We start from the raw sequence: 18,050 nt of genomic DNA on the forward strand, positions 1-18,050 counted from the left end.
GGCAAACACACATAAATCACGTGACATTTTATATTAATACTAGTTTAATAAGGCATAAAAACGACATAGTATAATGAGTCATAAAAACGTCATAGTATAGTAAGGCATAAAAAGACATAAAAACGTCATAGTATAGTAAGGCATAAAAATTCATAAAAACGACATAGTATAATAAGGCATAAAAAAGTCATAAAAATGACAGTTTAATAAGGCATACAAATGTCATAGTATGGTAAGGCATAAAAATTCATAAAAATGACAGTTTAATAAGGCATAAAAATGTCATTGTATAGTAAGGCATAAAAAGTCATAAAAATGACATAGTTTAATAAGGAATAAAAACACCACAGTATAGTAAGGCAAAAAAAGTCATTTCGAGTTGCCACTTAACATGAAGTTGGCTGACATGATTCCGCCCACACTAGCAGTAAATCAAAGATGACGCCTACTCAGTCTATTCTTCCACGTCCTACGCATTGTAGCCTTGTCAGTTGTTGCCCAGTATCAATAACATTGAATTAGTCAATAATAACCCTGAGATAACAGTGCAACATGTTTCTGTAACATGTGCCACAAACCCATTCTGTTGACGTCTCCGTAGTTCGCGGACGTTCTTAGTATCCTGAACTCAAAGCAGAGTGAGACGTCTTGCTTCTTTCCCCTCTCTGATGCAGTTGACACCTCCAGGCCAACAGGAAGTAATAGCAACCAGGTCCAGCGTTTAGAGAGAATGGCGGCCTCTAGTGTCTCAGCTTTCCCACAGGTCCATCCATGATCCCGATGTAAGAGTGTGTAAGAGAGTGTCCGTGTATGAAGAACATGCTTTAAAATCTTCATAACATTTAACCTTTTTTTGTCTTTTTGGTAAAAAATAAATAGTGTCATCATCAAATGTTAATGACTGATGAATTTTTTCACTGAAGTAAAAAAAGAAGAGAGAACTACTTGTAAGAGTGTTTTTACTTCATTTAATGTAGCATCATTTATAATTTTACTTCAGTACTAGTACATATACATGTTGAAGTATCATTATGAGTTATATAAGTAGTTTTTTTTTTTTTCTCAAAGAATTTCAGACTGCATATTTATATTTTTGTCAAAGATGGAGGCTTTGTCATTGTGCAGTAAGTTATCTGTTTGTAATTCAAATAAAAAGTGATGATGATATCTTTGTACTTGGTTTTGGACAAAATCACCTGCCAAATGAATATAATGTAATAAACAGTAAAACTTACATTATTTCAATATAATAATAATAATAATAATAATTATTATTATTATTAAGAAATGTTGGCAGACGTTTAGAGTCCCACCTCCCCCAAGGAGCTTTAGATATCCACATACACTATCTGGCATCCATCACCAGAGTCGTCACACACATTGTGAATATTTATTCCCCCTCAGACATCACTTCCTCTAACACCAGGACTCTAGTGTGACCTGATAACTGCGTATGTTCTCATGTATAGCACAGGGAGGTGGCTGCTAAATGTTTCCTGTCTTGAAGTTGTAAAGTGTCTGTTTCCTTTCAACATGTTTAGTTGTTATATACTTCCTCACATCGATGACACAGTGACACTCTGGGCTGTCTCTCTGAAACCGTTCCTCTCTCCGAGTACAGCAGTGCTTTCACACACTCTCCCTGACACAGGGGCAGTGATCCTATGGTGCCCATGTCTAATAAATGAATGGCTGAAGCTCAATGTAGCAGCCACACAGACACGGTCAGATTCATTATGAGAAAGTCACCAAGAATGTAAAACATATTTTTTTCTTTTGTTTTACTGTCTTGAAAATGTTGAAATGTGATTACATTTACAAACACTGCAAATTCTAAAGTTTTGCAAAACTAATATTAACAACACAGAGCAAATATATCATATGAAAACTGAGCATGAAGGAAACAGAACAGAACAAAATGAGGTAAAATAGAATGAAAAGAGCAAATATGCAATCTTTACTGTAAAGCTTTAATAAGGGAAAACTTTATCTGTACTTGCAGCAATAACAAAATGCATACGTATATACAGATATTCAGAATAAATCCAGAGGTTTGGATTGGACAACAGCAAACAAACAATAAAATGCTATAAACATTAGGGCACATAAGCTCATCCAGATATCCTCCCCACACACACACACACACACACACGCAGACACGAGTCTGACTGATTGTCACATTAAACCTCTGTAGACGCTATTAAGACTGTTTTTTAAGGCAGTTTATGATTTAAAATCATGACTAAATAAAATAAATCATACACTTTTTGGCTTTTTTTTCCAAATGTTTCTTTGGATGGCACAGATCATTTCAAGAAGCAGGTGTGGAGCAACAACTACATTACATTGAAAAGTGAAATAAAAGTGATTAAGCATTAAAAAAAAAAAAAACAAAGACGTTTACAATCAAAGTTCAGAGGTACAAATTAAGTAATTTCTGACAAGAAATTACTCGAGGCTGTCATTGGTGAATCGCACTACAATGGTAATAAGTCTAAAAATAAACTGTCAGTAAAGCATGTCATTTAAAAAAGATTGAAAGGCAACTGATGTGATTTCATCATAAAAATATATATTTAGAGGAGAAAAGATGTAAACGCTGCTGAAGTTTCTCACACTTGTTGCATAAAATGACGTATTTTATCAAGGAGCAAAGCGTCGGGCAGCTGAGTGTCACTGTCGGACATGAACACTGCTGGACTGTCTCTGATGGAGGAACACCAGAGTCCAGACTGGGGCAGGTCTACTTTTTTTTTTTGTTTTGTTGGACAACATCTGAGGTAGAGAGTGTCACAATCACCAGCCCACAGCTGTTCTGTGGTGCACCGATTTTTCCAAAAGGTCTCCGAGTTTTCTTTTTTTCCTTAAGCAATCTGTCACTGTGAGCAGCGACAGACTGATGAGTGACATGTTCAGATGGTTCACTGACACTACCGGGAAGCTTCAGGGAGACGTATGACAACAAGCAGAGAGGATTTAACACTCTCAGCCATTTTCATTTCAATACATTTTTGGTCTTCAGAAAATGAAATTAAGGCTTTAAGGCAAATGCCCGTCAATTAAAGCACAACATTCTCCACAAAAACTACAAAATAAATACAACATGGAAACATCAAACACACTCCTTCGTATTCAAGGTTAACGAACTGGGCACAGAGTGAATGATTAACTTGACTTCACTTGACTAATGGTCACGTAGTCAATGATTAGTCAAACTCAAATCCTCTGTTCCATTTCAAATAGTGGAGACTCTGAAATGAAGAGATACTGTAGGTAAATGTGTAAAAGCCGTTTTATAAAGTGGCGAGGAACTAAATACAAACACCAGTATTTAATGTTTTTTTTTTGTTTTTTTTGGTCCTTTAAGAGGTCATCCTCCGAGCAGATGATCTGTTGTTAACACGTGTTTTATGACCTGGACCACGGACGTTCATCACATTGTAAATTCATGAAAATAAAAGGATAAAAATGTTGGACCAAATAACAGAGAAACATTCAACACATTTAAAAACAAGTCTCAGCACTGTGTGTTTTTAAAAGAAATACTGCTTAAAGTCACTAATACAATCAATTCATGTAGACTTGAACACAAACACAGCGTTAATATGTTCCTTATCAATCAATATTTAGGCTCATCACTGACAGTGGGTCTATTTGTACTGGCTAAGTGACAGACTACAAATTCACTGCGCCTGCACCTGGACGAATACTGTTGTTTTTACATGTCTTCTTCTTCTTCTTTTTTTTATTCAATAAAAGCACAAAACATTTCCCGTCTCCAGTCTGAAGGTAAGGGAATGATTCGACAGGTCTTGAGATGATGTGTCAGCGTTTCAGATTAAGTTCAGATTAAAGCTGCTTCCCTTCAAGTGTCTGAGCTTCTCTGCAGCTCAGATGATGACACTGACACTGACACTAACCCCCTGACTCCAGAATCCCTAGTTCCTGTGTCTTTGAAACGCTGCGGACCCAGTTCTCACATATGTCCCGTTTGGCTTTAAGACTGTTTTAACATGGGAATCCGGTCTGTGCTCCGGAGACGACAGTAAAGGAGGCGGATTTCCCCAGACATCATTAACAGACAAGTTTTAACGGATGGTGATTGATTCATATTTGTACTACATCTAAAAGTTTGTGCTAGCTGATAGTTGAGAGTAATAGAAGTCCACCTTTCCCTTAAGACTGCGAATCTAGTGTTATAGTAGGCACCCAGCGCGCCTTCTTTCCCTTCCCTTGTGACCGATATGAAATCTGCTGTTTATTTTTTTTTCCCCATTAACTTTTAAGCTTCAAGTTTCCTGCTCTGAAACAACGTCACGCTAATTTAAACAATCGAATGCATAGTTCTCCAGCATCACGCTCAACTTCAACCTACTGCTCTGTCTGATATGTTTCATCGCTTTGGCATTTTCTGACATTCTCCTACTGAAGGCAGTCATTATAATCAGGGCTACACACACACACGCACGCACGCACGCACGCACGCACGCACGCACGCACGCACGCACACACACACACACACACACCTTATCTAAATGCTGCCGGTCAGCAGCAGTCTCAGTCTGACCCCGTGTGTCTCTCCTTCAGTCTGTTCAGCGGGAGTTTAGAAGACGGACTCTCCAGTTTTGTGTTGCGGGTCTTCCGCGGCCTTTTCATGCTCGATCATCTTCTGGGTGATGTCTTGCTCCTTGTTGACCTTCTCCATCCTCTTGCGCCTGGCCTCCACCCAGGGTATCAGACACAGCACGGCTCCGCCGAAGATCGGGGGGATGCCCGCCAAGTAGAAGGCCACCTCGTAGTTCCCCAGCCTGTCCCTCAGGAAGCCTGCGACCAGAGACGGGCAGAGTTACCATGTTATCATGACTCCAACAAGGGGTCAGGAAAAGGTCAATAAAGGTCAAATTACTTAAACCCTGTCTTTAGTGGAACAACAGTAGAAACAGCTGCTGTATGAGACATTAATACAGATGCAGTTTATCACTTGGGAGTTTGGCCTGAAGCTTCGACCCACAATCACAACAATGACCTTACTGGAGCCTGAAGGGTTAATAATAAACCGGATTATCACAGGGATACTCTGTGTCTATTATTAGGTAAATCATTGATGCTGATTTTGTCAGCTGAGGCAGTAACCATGTGACAGCGAATAAAGGCATGGAACTACTTTCTCAAGATCACCAAACAGTGTTCAAAATATTTTATTTCCAGTTGTTGCTCGCAGGTGAAAGGAGCATGATTGTACCAGCCTGACGCTACAAATGAGGATGGACTCAACTACAACAGCTTGACTGTGATCTGATTTGCATGTTACATGTACATGACACTGACTTCTGTCATTTCCACCCAGTGTTTTCAAGGTTCATGTATTTTTTCAGCAACTGCGAGGTGCCAAATGAAACACTAGGTGGCGCAAAAGGCCTGTGAGTATCCGTGTGAGAGCGACCACTGTTCTTCATCTCTGGACAGTGACTGAGAGCCTCTACAGAACGCTGCAGGAATGTTTTTGTGTCAGGGGGCAAAGGTCACAAGGCCACTGAAGGTGTTACACCAGCTCCATTTTAAAAATAATAAAGTCAAAACCACTTTATTTGTGAGAAGTCTGAAAAGAAACAGCAGGAAAGTGTAGACAATAATATAAACACAACACATTCAGACAATCTTACAAAATAAAACATTTGCTGCAGGAAATAAAAACAGCTGACTGTTTCATCTCCAACAGTCGTTCGGCCTTAAATTATTCAGTAGATTTGGGATAACAGTGGAAAGACCAACTTTACTACAAAGACAGATTTATTCATTTAAAGATAAACTGATATATTCATTTCAATAATAACAATAAAATTAGTTTTTCTGGCTTTTCACAGCAACATAAACACGAGCAAAGAGGTTCTCTGAATCACCGTGGATTACTAGATCTGAACATGTTTAACACTGAGTCTGACTTCAGCCGTCATTTAAATGTATATTCGATGGGTCATTGTGAGAATTGACACAGTCTGTATTACCTGCGATGGGCGGCCCCACGGTCATGGGCACAGACATCAGGCCCAGCAAGAAGCCGATGGCCTGGGACACGTCTTTGGATCCGACCAGCTCGAAGGCGATGGGCGCCATGATGCAGATGAAGCAACCGTCAAACAACCCCATCAGCAGGCACACGGCAATCAGCCCGCCAAAGATTTTGCACAGCGGGATCATCATGGACATGATGCCGATGACGAAGAAGGACGTCACCTGGGAGGAGGTGAGAGGTGAGAGGTGAGAGGAGGGTGTATTCACATGCAAACTGTTCAAAGCTTTATTTCCTCATTTGACGGTTTAATTACGGAAGAAATCTCGAGAATAAAATCATAATATTTCAAGAAAAAATTCATAATATCATGAGAATTAACTAATTATCAATGAATTAATAAACTTCAACGTTAACACCAAGGTCACAGCTATGACAGTCTAAATAAATAAGACTAAATGCTTTTTTCCAGGTGATTTGTAATACATGTATTCTAAACACTAGGTACATACAGTATATTGTGTGTTAGCAAGTTATGAAACATTAAATGTCATGTCATTCTTCAGGTGACACACTATAAAGAGCTACGAAGTTTCCAGTTTAGGTCAGTTTCATTTTAATTGAAGAGCTTCAGTCTGACTAGACCATCACATGTTCATCTAAATGCTGTTTCAGAGTTTTCAGAGGAATTAAAGATTTTGAATATCAGCATAAATTGGAAACTATTCGCAAATTCAGCAGAAAAAAAAATCTGCCCTGTACTGGCTGAACCGTGACTCACAGTATCAACCTGTCCAGTGTGGAGGAGACAGCGACATGAGGGTGTTTTTATGACAGACGAAACGAGGCACTCACCTGCAGGTAGACCTTGTTGGGTCCACTGACGTAGTCCGCCACCCTACCGAAGATGAGACGCCCCACGCACGACGTGATGCCGATGCACATGAGCAGAACCTCTTTACGGGCTTCTTTTCCAAAGGTCTCCACGACGTGCTGCATCTGTGGACAGTCACGGAAACAGATAACACACTAATTAAAACATTCACAACAGAGGTGAATAGAGGTAGAACTTTAAAGTCCTTCAGAGGGGCCATAGCTGCTGGAAACCAGTATTTTCCAGTTTTTAATTGTCTGAATGTAAGTGACAACAATCTGAACCCACAGCGCTGAGTGTGACAGATGTCTTGAGTAATGGTCAAATCACTCGCGGTTTAGAGGTAATGACTCATAACCCAGTGTAGACAGTATGACGGATTGTATAAGGAAATGAAAACAAATTGCTGTTTCATCTACAACAGTCATTTGGTCTGAAATTATTAAATGTATTAATTTTGTCACATTATTTCACTTGACGTCTTTGTCATGAAATAGCGGCACGGAACGTTAGCTAGCATAATGCTAAATTTACTGACTTAACAAAATGTTGCTTAATGTCAAGCAAGTTAAAAACATAATTTTCCTCCATATGTTGAATGCTGGCCGATGATTTTAGTGATTTAGACAGACATGTTAGTTTAGATCTCAGCAGATATTTCATTATTTAACCGGTTTTATTTGAGGATCTACATGTGATGGGCAGCGTTTTGCATACTTTCTGTATAAATATAGGCTGTAAGCATAAGTGAGGTTTGAAATATTTTGCAGTGACGAGGCCAAGAAATTCCCAGTCTTCCAAACAGAGTGGTGTCTCCCCCATGCTCTGTACCGTATCAGCCATTTTCATGGAAGAGTTTGCTGTTGCTACCATGGCACAGGCTACTACCCATCTGCACCCGTGTCCATATTTCAACATTCCTCATTTGTCTTCTGTGGATGTTACTTTCCACTTCAGACTGTGAGGCCCAGATGTTCATTTTCCAGACTGCCTGCTGTATCTGTGTCTTTCCTCTCCCAAAGCGCAGATTTGTGAGGCCCAGAGTTTTGAGAGCCAGAGGAGAAGAGGGGGCCTATTGTGTGGAGTCCTGCCAGCTCCTTCTACCTCCAGGCAGGCCGCAGCAGTCCCGCTCAAAGGGCCGGTCTGTCTGCTCCGCACCCGCCTCATCACCCTCTACCAAGTCACACATCCATCAGCGAAGACCTCTGGATGACTTCTCGTCTTTGTCAATACGCCACAGCTCCGGGCTCTGTATTCATTCCCGTCCTGCTCAGAGGGGATTCTCCCATCCAAGAAAAAATGTGCACACATGCATCAGCAGGGTTACGGATTTTCAGAAGTTCTGTTTGAAAGGTTAAACTTTATATTTATTACTGCCTCTGGGCATAAAGCAGTGACGGGTTGGTAAACAGTCACTGGAGACAGTTAATGTAAGAATGTTGTTTTTTAATGCATAAAAAATCACAAACTATGGAGTATTTTCTATATTTGCCGGGTGAATTCTACATAATAATTTTTGTTTTATGGTTAAGCACCCTGAGATCCATCCATCCATCCGTTAGCTATACTGCTCATCCTTGAGGCTCTGTCTATCCTGCAGGTAACGTAGAGTCACCACTGCAGCTGCATGTCTTTGAACCGCTTTTCTTTTACAGTATGTGGTTTTGTCGTTAGCTTCCGTGACGTTATGAAGTCGAGACATCGGGCCTGTTTTTTCCACGTTGTTTCCTGTAAAACTACAACAAACTGGCACGTGAAAAATGTTCAGTTTGAATGACTCTCAGAACATTGCTCACTATTTCTTCACTCGTGAAATTTATTTCTTTGGTTTATGTGAATTATCCCTCTGCCTGACTCGTCATCTGTGGGAACACACTGTGGTCTAATGAGTTGATTAACCAACACCACAAACACACCCCCCCCTTGATAAGAACTGTCTGGTCAGCTGTGTTGTCATACGGTTGATTACTGGACAGACGTGAGGAGGAAATCTATAAACAGTGTAACAGTGACCGGCTGGGTAAAAGCTACTGGACGTTCCAGGCAGACACGAGAAGACATTCCCTATTGAACTCTCTGACTCGTTCACACACTGCATCAATTATGTCTGTTATGTATTCGAGGCTTCCTGCGAGGTTGCAGGATGGTGCTGTGTCCCGTGTTCGGTCATTATGAATAAAAAGACAGAAAAACAAAGAGCACCTTTGCTCCTCCTGTGTCTTTAATGAGATTAGATGCTCATATAGATTCAGCAGTGCTCGCACCACCCTGTTATCAGGGAGTTTTGACATTTAAACACAAGCTGATGAATCCTCACCAACTATCAGTCTGTCTCCAGTCTCCAAACACTGCTGCTCCCTGTCTGTCTACCCCACATTACAAAAATAGTTCATTTAAAAGGTCTTTGCAAACATTTGGAAAAGGTAACTTCATTTAAATTGATAGACGAAGCACTGTTGCTTATCAGAGCTGCTTCTAAGAGCAGTTTGCAGCAGGATATAAGTTTGTTTGCTGATGGAGGGCGTGGGCGTCTTCGATCACGTTTTCAGGAACACGAGTTCACATTCATGTGATGCACCTCGGAGCCTGACAGGTGGCCTTGTGGCACAGAACATTATAGCCCTGCAAAATAAATACACACACACACACACACTCACACAGGCTCAAACACACACACATGCATCAATGCAGGCACCTGTTTTCCTAATGAATGATGCATGATTCAGAATGCACGACTGATAGACTGATAGAGTAAGAGAGGTGTTGAAGTAAAAAGAAATGAGACTCCAAACAGCAGCACGCTGGTTGCAACACGTCCTGCTTTACTGAGGCTGCAGATGGTGAGTCCAGAAGGAACATGTAGGTCTTCGAGACACTAGAACCTGGTGTTGATCATTTAGATGGTAAAAAAATTTTATCGTTAAAGTTATAATCTGTAACTTTTCCACATTAAAATGTCTAAAAATAACTAGACCTATGTTCTGTATGTTGTTGAGTTGTGTTCTTACATTATCACAAATGTTTCCATCGATTCTCAAACCAGAGAAATCTGTGATTTTAATCGTAGTGGTTTTCAGCTCTGTATTTGAACCGGATGAAGGATTTTAGTCGTCAGACATTTGGACCTGAAGTTATCAGAGAAACAAGCTGAGTAAATGTTCAGCTCAGCTCCCAGCGTCCACTGAAGAGCGTTGGTGAATCTCTGTTATTTAAAGTCAACGCTTTAGAGGAGGAAGAGGAAACCTCTGTGGAGAATTCAGCTGCTGGTAAAAACCTCCTGAACGTCTGGTTCATGAGTTATCAGAGAAATAATCCTCAGTACAGACTCTGGTGAGTAGCAGGACGGTGTGTGTGGATTCAGTCAGAATAAGGTACGATGTGTAAACACAATACTTGTTGGAGGGAAAATTCATTGTGTGTTTTGATGTTTTAACAAGAAAAATATAGAATATCAGCAGATTTCCTCACAGAAGTCAAACAAGAGTGTAATTAATGACATTAACGGAGGCACCAGAGCTCCTGCTGCAAAAAATAAATCTATAGTTGCTGGAATTAACACGACATGCTGCATCAGTTAACCACAGAAATAAGAAAAACTAAATGACTAGCTGGCACATCACCAGCACTCTCTTGAAACCTACTTTAATTGTGTATTTTAGGGTGAATTTTCCCTTTCAGAACCTTAACCCACATTCTCTCAGCTCTCTCTTTTTGGCTGTTGAATGCTCATTAAACATCTAACACTCCTCCAGCCCACACACCACAGCCCTGCAGGTGCTCCTCATTAAACACACTGAAACAAGCTTCATCTCAAAACAAGAGACAGCTTTGTAAAGAAAAGACACGTTCTGTATGATGCTACGGTGATTATCTGTCTGGGTGATCAGATCAAACTTTCCCGAGTCCTGTTCTTCTGTTTGTCTTTTATTTCTGCACAGTAAGCAGCAGAGAGAGCATATTTAAATTCTTCTACCACTGTACCCCGGGTGCTTCCACACCTTTATCAACATTACAGAGCAAACACAGCCAGCGTCTTATCTCAAATTCTCAGAAAAGTGTGTATGTCCCAAATTGGACTTTACTCTTTTATAGTCTTTATGTGCACTGTAACAAGGCTCGGCATTAAGAGCGGCGGCGGGGGGGGGGTCTGTGTCTAGGGAAGGACAGCTGCTGGGGGTTTAAAGGCCAGAGGTGGCGCTGAGGCTGTAGCCGGGCCCCTGTGGCGTCCCAGTCTGAGGGAAAAAGTGTTGAGAAAACAGGCTAGGGTCCCCGGGACAGGCTGATCTCCCTCCAATAACAGAGTCACCATGTCCAAACAAACAGTCGCCCCCTGAGCCCGTCCAACACATCCCGCCTCTCCTCTGCAGCCTCCTCGAGAAAATGTTTCCCCCAAAGTCCCAGTTTCTCTTTTTTTTAAAAAACAAAAAAACAGGCTAATTCTGGAAAGCTACATCTGTTTACAGACTGACTGAAATAAGAGCTGCAGGCTGAGTCTTCCTGTCATATTTAGCTACGATCTCCAGGACCAAACAGCTAGTATGACACATGTATGTCACAGTCGCTCCCTCCTGAGTGACAGTGCTGAATAACAGCCAGAAGTGTTTTTAGAGAACATTATGATGTCACAGTGAAGTAGACCTTTGACCTTTTGGATATTAAATGCCATCACTTCATCTATTTATCCCGTCAAGACATTTGTGTTCAACTGTGTCGTAATTAGCGAATGAATTTATGAGTTATGGCTAAAAAGGTGTTGTTTCTGTGTTCAGGATCATTTGTTAAGATGAAACCATCAGAACAAGATCATTTTTTAGAATAAGAGTTTAAAGAAATGAGCGACCCGCTGGAGAAAAATGATCACTAATTAGAGTAGTGTATTTTATCTACATGCATTTCTGCACAATGAAAGATCAAAAACAACATTTGTGAGGTGTTTAAGTTAAAATAGAAAGTGTTTTCTGTCCAGCTACAGTCTGTTACAATAAGAAGTGTCTCGTGCTGTATCGTTCTTCTAATCAAAGATTTGAGAGTTTTTTGAGAACCTTTGCCTTTCTTACACCTTCCTAATGGGCAGAGACAATCTTGAGTACACTTCCATAGTCATAAACCATCTAGTGAAACCCCCCCCTCCGCTGTAACACTCTGTACCATCACTGTATGTTTGGAAGACCCTGGCTTTACTGCATACTCCTCCCCTCTCACCTTTCACATTAATAAAGCTCACGTAGCTAGTATGTGTTTTGATATCTGTGTTGTTGAAGCTCCCAGTTGACCTCTCGCCCTCATTCCACCCTCGTGCCAACGAGCACATCCAAAACATGGGATCAGGATACTGGGAAATCCCACCACGGAATCCCTCTGTTGGCATTTACGTGCTGTTATTTGTCATTGGACTGACCTTCGACCCGGAGTGTGGGGTGATGATACCCAGTAACACAGTAAACACATAAACACGCACTACTTGTGGAAGCCGGCGAAAGTAAATCTGACTGACAGCAGACGAGAGGAGAAAGTATAAAACACAAACCTACCAGATGGACGTAAGGCACATAGTAGCCGTAGAGTGCTGCAGGAACACCAAATGCCCAGATACGATATCCCAAAGACTTCCAGATGTTGAGGTTGAAGACCTGGCTCATGGGTGGGCACCGACTGCTTGTTTGGGTGGTGGGGGATTTGAGGGGCAGGAGGGGCTTGTAGGTGAAGCCTGCCAGCATCAGCACAAACATAAGGATGCAGAGGATGCGCATGGTGTTCTGGAGGCCCACTTTCTCCAGCAGCCCTGACAGCAGGAAGGGTAAAGTGATGGTGAAGATGCTGCTGCCGGCCGTCACGATGCCATTCACCAAACCCAGGCGCTTCTTGAAGTAGTGGCCCAGGATGACGAGGCTGGGCTGGTAGGCGAAGGAGCAGCCGCAGGCGAACACAATGCCATAGGTGAAATACATGGGACCCAGGGACCTGTGAGACAGCACAACAACCAGATATGTCACTGTACAGCCTTTTGAACATACAAACATATGAGCTGTTTGTATATGGCTCATTCTGCAGTGTTTTTGCTCCATTATCCAGATGAATCAAATAATTGATCAACTAAACACATGTTTTGTTCTTCTCCTTGTTTAATTATCTGCACATTCAATGGCTAGATAATAAGAACTAGAATCACCTCCTCGAGGTTGTATCCCTCTGCCACTCAGACTAGTTCCAGGTTACATCCCTGTTTATCTAGAGTCATATAACATATGAACCATTTGTGTGAAGTTCAGACAGAGGGTTTCAAATCAAATCCCCTGATGGTTGGTGAAGGTGTCCCTCAAGCATCAACATTAGGCCCTCTGCTGTTTGCATAAATAAAGTTAATTTTCCAGCTGAGCATTGCAATGTCCATGTGACGTGTCCAGTGATGTCTGGACATAATATAGTCTGTAATTTACTTCATTTAAAGAAGAGATTGAACAGTAAATTCAACAACTTAAGATGAAAGTGATTTTTGTCCAGTGGAGCAGGTTCAAATAAACGCAGGATTGTGCTCCTGTTTGAAGTAAATAGATCTGAGTTACCCACTTTATGAAAAAGCTTTATGACAGAAAAAAAAGCACACAAAGAAGAAATATTGCACCTTGCACTGTCCAGTGCAGCCGGCTATCAGCCTGCCCCTTGTTTGACACTCACTTGATAAGCACTAATTCATTTATAGCTCATTTATTGCACTAGAAAGTGATGACCATGTTAGAGCGCCACTTCGTTTGGATCAGATATTTCTGTGTGTTGGTGTGAGTGTTTCCTCACCTGTGCGGGATTCCAGGAAATTATTAACAACAGTGTGTTAAATACAGATGTCTGTTAAGTCAAGACCACCCACACTGCAGAGGGAGGTAACACGATGGTGATATACCAAATGTTTATATATTTGCAGTATTATCAACTGAGTGTTTTCAGTTGCTAATGCAAACCAAACATTTCCTACTGCTGCACCTTCACATTAAAAGCATTTAACTGGTGAAATACGAGTTGACTTTTATTATGAAGTAGTCACAGAAAATGCAACGTGTTTGTCGGTGAGCTTCTAGTTTTGTTCATCATAAATGCGTCTATGGTTGCTCACAGATTGATGGGTAATTAATGATTATTGCCAGAATTTATTAAAACGACAATAGTTTGTTTTGCTGCCCCTGCAGTTCTGTGACTTGTAGTATTAATATTAAATACACCAGGACCGAAATCTTGAAGTGCTTGAGTGTTTCCCAAATAGAGAATGAGTAAATGCTACTGTAATGTAATTGTAAGCAGCTATATCGACATTTTTAGTGTTTATAAATATATTAATCACAACTATAACTCCGCTTTTAAAAGTTCTCCTATGAAACATATATAACTGGCATATAAGGATTAATGAATATTAGATAATGCAGCATTGTCTTCATAGGTTTCAAAATGTGAATGATTTGCACGTGTTTTAACAGTTATTAAATGTTTTATAACACGTTTGTAATAATAAATCATAGATTTTATATGATTACAGTTACTGTGTTATCAAATATTAATGAAGTGTTCATTAACTACATCAATTACAGAGACTTCATAGAGGTTTTCATTGTTAACAAATTGATTAATTAACACGTTTTAAATATCCTTATACATTCTTACAACTACACCATTGTTTCATAGATTAATCTCACCACAAAGTAAATTTAGTAATTTTCAGTTATATCACATGATCTCAGCAGAGTTTTCCCAGTTGTAATGGGATGGTAACTGTTAAAATTTCCCCTCCTCCGAGGACTTGAAAGACTTCCTGTCTGCGTTGGCTTTAAAGTGAGAGATGGGCGACTCCATCTTTTGACAACAATCATGTGATACCATCAAAAGCCCCAGAACAACTACGAAATGGACTTTGTTTTGTTGACGACTGTTTCTAGGGTCGAGCTTGAATGTTCGGTCTCAACTTTGAGGCAAACTTGGACAAGAAGTCCTTAAGCTGCTCAGAGGAGTGGAAATTTGTGCATCTTTGATCTGCTACAGGAGATCATCTGATACAACTGAGAGCTCCAGAGTAGCTACTAAATGTGACCTTGAGGTGAGACTGTTTCCAAGGTCAAGTATAAAAGTTATAGTGAGTTTTAAGTGGTGTTTAGTTAATTTGCAGGGCAGCACTGGTGACTCTCTTCTACAGGAAGTAGCTAAGGTCAAAAGTCACTAGATTTGTCACTAGGCTAGGCCAAAACTCATATTGAACCTTCAAAGAGCAACGGCCAATGGGGAAACTCCAACACTAGCATGACTGACGCTATGACTTCATCAGTTAGTCAGCGACAGGCATTCACGCTTATGCGGTCAAACCATCTCCATTTAGGAAACAGCTCCTGATCTTTTAATGTAAAAACTATAAAGGGTTTTCTTCCTTACGTGACAAAGGAGCTGGCCAGGAGGCCAACCAGGCCGACAGCGGCGCCGCCCACTGCAGTAACTCTACAGCCGAGGATGTCAGTGCAGACGCTGACAATGGGGGAGCAGAAGAAGATCATCCCCATGGAGAGGGAACCCACCCAAGCTGCAGGAGAGAGAGAGAGAGAGAGAGCAAGAGAGGGTGAATGAATGTGACGATCATTTCACATTCAAAACAGACAACAAACAAAACAGTCTAGGGCAAGATGGTGTTCAATATTAAAGCTACAGATGCCACACAAACACACACGCAGACACACACATTGTACAGTCTGTTTACTCAGGAAACCAGCCGCCATGTCATGAGTTTCCTCCCTTAGATAGTGGTCATAAATCACACTCCATGTTGTTTGTATCTGCCTCCATGTGTCTTTGTATCCTTGATGAAAACAGCTCTAGAGATGCCACTTGCCTTTTCAAGACCAAGTGCGCAATGACAACAGCAGGAACACAACACCGAGTGGACAGGAAAGAGTGATCAGGAAAACACTTGGGCCTAATGTCAACACAGATACGGTGGGAATATAATTTACGTCATGCATACATCATGATGTAACATCTCGCTTACCGCCCTCACTAAAAAATAATACAGGCAAATAAACACAGTACATCCAAATTACCATTAAGAGGTCCCACTCATATAATTCCTAGAGATACTCAATGGTCACCCTCTTTGTCATTGGGTTGTTTCAGCATTGGCTTGAAGTTTAAACATTTACATCAGAAAACCCTGGAGCATGATGGGAAATGTAGGATCGAGGAGCCGGTTGCACAAAACACCTTAAGTTAAATCTGAGTCACGGGTCTATAAAATAAAAACAGTTGAGAAAAACACCCTTAAGTGTTTTTAAAAAAAAAAAAAGTATTTAAGGTTTTCTCCTTATCTTAGTCTTACACCTAAGGAATCACTTAAAGTCAATTAAATTGTTGCTTAGTGACTTCAAAACAACAGCAGGATGAGATAACAGCTTCTTTAATGTTACCGGAAAAGTGACAACAGGTATCACAAGTGCTAATGGCAGCAAATCAGTAGTCTCCATGGAAACAGAATTTTATCGCTGTAAAATATCTTTCGCTGCTGCAAATACCATCTAAGAGATTCTGTGCAACACCCTCAAGTAACTCCCTCGGCTAAGGAGAGCTTAAACCTTAAGTGTCATGCTTGAGCAGACAACTTAAGGTGTTTTGTGCAACTGGCTCCAGTCTTTTTGGAGCTTCATGATATTTTTGCTGCTTCAATTCTGACCAGTCTTTGTAAAATCTTTTCTTGTAAATGCAATGCTGCAGTAATATCGTCATATTGACAAACCTTAGGTTCAGGTTTGCATAAAATCTCTTGTTACTGCTTTACCTGGGCTCGCTGACCAACCTCAGTAAGATTAGATTGTATTTTCTTAGGGAGGGAAAATTAGGCTTCAAAGGTCGTTTTTTATTCTTTTCCTACAACATTATTTCATGTTTTCGGAGCAGACAGCCAGTTATTTATTGTTCAAGTCGACTAGTGATTATTTTTTACCTCTGAGAAATGTCAGTAGAACTAAAACTGTGACCATCAGGACAACAGCAGGAAACATCTGCAGTGTTTGCTCAGTGCTTGGTCGGCAGTCTTCTGTCAGTCTAAGGTTAAATACCAGTGTCACATGCTGCAGCAGGCCTCTAATATGTGTTTAGATACATGGGACACATTGACAGCCCTGCAGATAAGCAGCGCTGGAATAGTAACAGCAGAGAAGGACTTGATAATATTGAGATTTATCAAAGAAAACAAAAATCTAACAGACTCAGAGAACTTGAAAAGCTTTTGGCCTTATCTCAAGTTGTTTTTATATTACTGGGCAGACATCATGTGACATGTGCTGGAAAAAACTCTTACTTCTCTAGAAATGCTTACGTGCGCACTGCGAAGCAACACTGACTAAACACACAGGTACACAAATTGTGCAAGCCCACAGAGCAGCACCCTTTGACCGTGGAGAGTACAGGAAAGCTTGGAGGGGGTGACATGTTTTGGCAGGGACGACTACCTGGGACACCTCTAGGCCTCCAATCATACCACAGTCCTATACTAAATAAAGACGACAACAACAAGCATGCACATGGGATGAAAGAGAAGGAAGTGTTGAGGTTGTTTTTTCTCTGTGGAACAGCTAGTTTCAGTGTTGAAGTTGTCTGTTTCTTATGATAAGTAAGGGGAAACCACCGTGTCAGGTTTCAGGGATATTACTGGTTTTGCTGTCCCCCTGTTTATTCTGAGAATCCTCATCTCACCCCACGCTGTCAGAGTATTACACCTCTCATGTTTCCCCATGAGACAGAAGTAATGAAGCAGTTTAAAAGAAAAACACCCTGCTACCCTGACACGGTAAGTCATAACTGTACTGTCTAGTTAATCTGCAAGGCTATAGTGCTAAGAAAAGCAAACTTTAAAATGGATGGGGCCCAATTTGTTTTCATTCCTTAGCCTGTCTGAGTGTAGCTGTTGTCACGCTTGAGTGCTCACAGTAACAATGTTTACCATGGTTACTTTAGTTTTTGTGTTATTATGCTATTGCTAACATTTGCTAGCATGCAAAATTGCACTGGATGCAAAGAAAGCTGAGGTTGATGGGAATGTCATTAGTTTTGTGGTAATTTAGTTATAAATCAAAGTATTTTTCAAATTCAAATTGAGCTGAAGATGGTGCTGGATAAAAGTGTGTGTGTGGGGGGGGTTTATTT

The 18,050-nt window shown here is 40.8% G+C and overlaps 1 protein-coding gene across 2 annotated transcripts in view; it reads right to left on the bottom strand.

Moving 5' to 3' along the window:
* Positions 1-1,929: 1,929 nt before the first annotated feature.
* slc16a10 (solute carrier family 16 member 10) overlaps positions 1,930-18,050 on the bottom strand; it is a 33,641-nt gene continuing 17,520 nt past the window's right edge. For both annotated transcript variants that reach the window (XM_022768892.1, XM_022768884.1), the window contains 5 exons: positions 15,294-15,438; positions 12,416-12,845; positions 6,866-7,009; positions 6,006-6,234; positions 1,930-4,824 (listed from right to left, as the gene is read on the bottom strand). In XM_022768892.1, the coding sequence (XP_022624613.1) occupies positions 4,604-4,824; positions 6,006-6,234; positions 6,866-7,009; positions 12,416-12,845; positions 15,294-15,438 (1,169 nt within the window). In that variant the 3' untranslated portion in view covers positions 1,930-4,603. The remainder of the gene's footprint in view (positions 4,825-6,005; positions 6,235-6,865; positions 7,010-12,415; positions 12,846-15,293; positions 15,439-18,050) is intronic.

Source organism: Seriola dumerili, unplaced genomic scaffold, assembly GCF_002260705.1.
Source record: "Seriola dumerili isolate Sdu_G_001 unplaced genomic scaffold, Sdu_1.0 BDQW01000025.1, whole genome shotgun sequence".
Classification (NCBI taxonomy): Eukaryota; Metazoa; Chordata; class Actinopteri; order Carangiformes; family Carangidae; genus Seriola; species Seriola dumerili.